At 32.9% G+C, this 2,853-nt stretch overlaps 1 protein-coding gene across 1 annotated transcript; it reads left to right on the forward strand.

Annotated features, from left to right (window-relative positions):
- The first annotated feature begins 693 nt into the window (after nt 1-693).
- LOC140692571 (heat shock transcription factor, Y-linked-like) lies at nt 694-2,579 on the forward strand. The gene is made up of 2 exons (XM_072956986.1): nt 694-1,281; nt 1,727-2,579. Exons 1-2 carry the CDS (start codon nt 865-867, stop codon nt 2,363-2,365), a joined length of 1,056 nt encoding a protein of 351 aa, XP_072813087.1. The 5' UTR covers nt 694-864; the 3' UTR covers nt 2,366-2,579.
- Nucleotides 2,580-2,853: the final 274 nt, after the last annotated feature.

Raw genomic sequence — 2,853 nt, forward strand, 5'->3', positions numbered from 1 at the left:
TCTCTTTTGTAATTTTAAAGTAGAATACTAAATTACATTTTTTTACTTATAGCACTGAATTACAATTTAAAACAAAAATTACCCCCTTTGGGATTTCTTAAATTTGATTCATTATTTTAATCTAGTTTTATTTCATAAATATTTACCATTTATTAATAAACATACCAAATACACTGATAATTATTCTGCTCATGTTTTGAATATAGAGCTACTTATTGTAAAGTAAACATAAATAACTACTCCATTTCAAAGTCAAATTAAGTTTCACCTTAATTACAAATTATAATGAAATTGGTATACCATTTCTGTAGTGGTTTTACACAAATTTCACTATAAATCCCATAACTTTAAAATTATTTTATATATTTTGTGCATTATTTATTCTCTGTTCACAAATCTGTTATAAATTTTTGTACACAAGTATGGAGATTGGTTTTATTTCATAGACCCCAAAATTAAATTATTTAAAAAGATTTTGTGGGGATAATATTTGCAGATCACACTACAAAAGTAATTATCATATATGTTTCAATTTAACTGGACGAATGAGAATTAAACACTGGCTGAATGTGACAATTGAGTTGCTGGGAGACCAGTTGTTTTGTGATGTCAAATCAACTGAAGTTGAGAACCATAGTGATGATCTAGCAGTTTATCTGTGCAGGCCTGCCAGAGCAGCATTTGAAGCTGCAATGCTCAAAATCATGCAGATTAGAAAAGTAGCTGTAGAAAAACTTATTTGTGATGGAACATATTTCTTCAGAAATTCAAGATGTGTCTCGTGAAGTTGGACCAACTGGTTCAGGAAACTGGTAGATCACTATTGTGGGATCAAACATTCTCTGGGGACTTGTCTTGAGGTCTATGTTTGAAGAAAATGCTTTTCAGACTTTGTCTGAAGAATCCTTGATAAAAAGACCATGTTACACTCATTGTGTCTCTGAACCAGATGAAGATAATGATTTTCGTTCTCTGACATTTCCAAGAAAACTCTGGAAAATGGCTGGGAGTGACCACTTTAAATCCATCTGGTGGGATGATAATGGAACTTCCATAATGATTGATGAAGATGTGTTTAAGAAGGAAGTTTTGGAAAGAAAGGCCCCTTTCAGAATATTTGAAACTGGAAGAAAGAAAAGTTTACTTAGACAGCTTAACATTTATGGTTTTAGTAAAGTGGGGCAGAATTTTCAAAGATCTGCTTGTCTAGCTGACTTTCTGGCAGAAGAAATAGAAGTCTCTGATTTAAGCAAGGAATTCAGTAATTGTAGTTATGACATGGTAACGTATATATAAAATTGTATTTTGTACATCAATCTATGGTAATATATATGTAAAGCTAGATTTTGAAAATTGTATAAAACTACAAAGGCTAAAATTCTTTATTTTTTCTAAAGTGGTGTCAGTGCCTTAAGTATTCAAGATTATGAGAAAGGTTCCTAGCAACTACGAATCTTACCAGAAATCTAAATAAAGGTATTAAAGCTCCTTTTAAAAAGTGGCTTTAACCGTTACTGCAAATGCTAACTTCATAAATTTGATGACTATACTACTTAAATGTGTATATTCCAAATAAGGAAATTCAAAAAATAGTCAGCAGTGTACATATTTTGATGATATTATCTTTGCATAGTAAATGTGAAATCTGAGGTTTTATAGGTTAGGCTTATTTTAGTCTTGTATTTTGGTTTAAATTATTACTAAAATCTTTCTTCTTTGGTTATAGATACAGTTCTGCCATATTCCAAATTTTAAACGAGGCTTTCCCCAGGTTTTAGTGAGAATAAAAAGAAGAGTTGGGATTAAAAATGCCTCTCTGGTATCTTCATTGCCTGAAGATTTCAACAAGAAGCACTTTAAGGCAGGGGATAATGTGCATAATCATAATTCTGATTTTGTAGCTGACACTAGTGGGGAAAGTGCATTTTCACTTTCTGCAAATTTAAACATGCCTCTAATAAGAAAGCCCTCTACTAGCCACATTATTGATGATAAAACTACCCCGATCAGAGGTGATTTTTCTCCTCCATCATCAATGTCAGTTAGACCACCAGAACAAATTGCAGTGGATCAAAGTGCTATTTTGAATCAGTTGACCACAGTCCACGGGCACTCTCAAAGCAGCTACACTGAAGTAAATGGCCAGATTGTGAACTTCATTACAACTACCACTTCTACTTCTCAGAACAGCATCTTGTCTCCCATACAGATCAATTATTTTGGACTAATGATGGAGCATTCTACTTTTCCAAAAAGATATCACAACTTATCTGCCAATGAAGGTCGTTTTTCTAAACTTCAAACAGGGAGCAACCCACGGTTTCCTGTGACAGTGATAGCTGATACATCAGCTACCTCTCTTTAAAGGCCAACCCATCAGACATCTTCAGTTTATGAACGTCATCCTAATTGCAACTGATCTACCAGAGGATTACCAGATTATGCAGGATAACAAAGATTATAATTGATGTTGGCAAATGTTGACTACTATCTGCAATTTTCTTATTTGAACAACAAATTTAGATGTGTACCTCTATTTTCTTTTTTTTTTTTAAGTAGAGTAAAGAGTTAAATGGGAGACTAAGTTGCCATTTAAAGCAAAAAAGAGATATTTGATTGATATGATCATTTCATGGAACAATATGGGTGAAAATGTAAATAATTTCTTGAAAGGAAGAAGAGAAATTGTAAGAAATTGGAAAAAGTCTAAAACATGGAGAGAGGGAAAATTACTAACTTGTTTCTGGTTCATCCTGGAAAGTACTAAAAGTGTTAAGGCAGGATAGTTTGGAACGGAAGATAAATGCAGGAACCGGCCCAGGGATCATGGTCTCTATTATGTCATCCCTGGAA

This window comes from Vicugna pacos, unplaced genomic scaffold (assembly GCF_048564905.1).
Source record: "Vicugna pacos unplaced genomic scaffold, VicPac4 scaffold_13, whole genome shotgun sequence".
Taxonomy (NCBI): Eukaryota; Metazoa; Chordata; class Mammalia; order Artiodactyla; family Camelidae; genus Vicugna; species Vicugna pacos.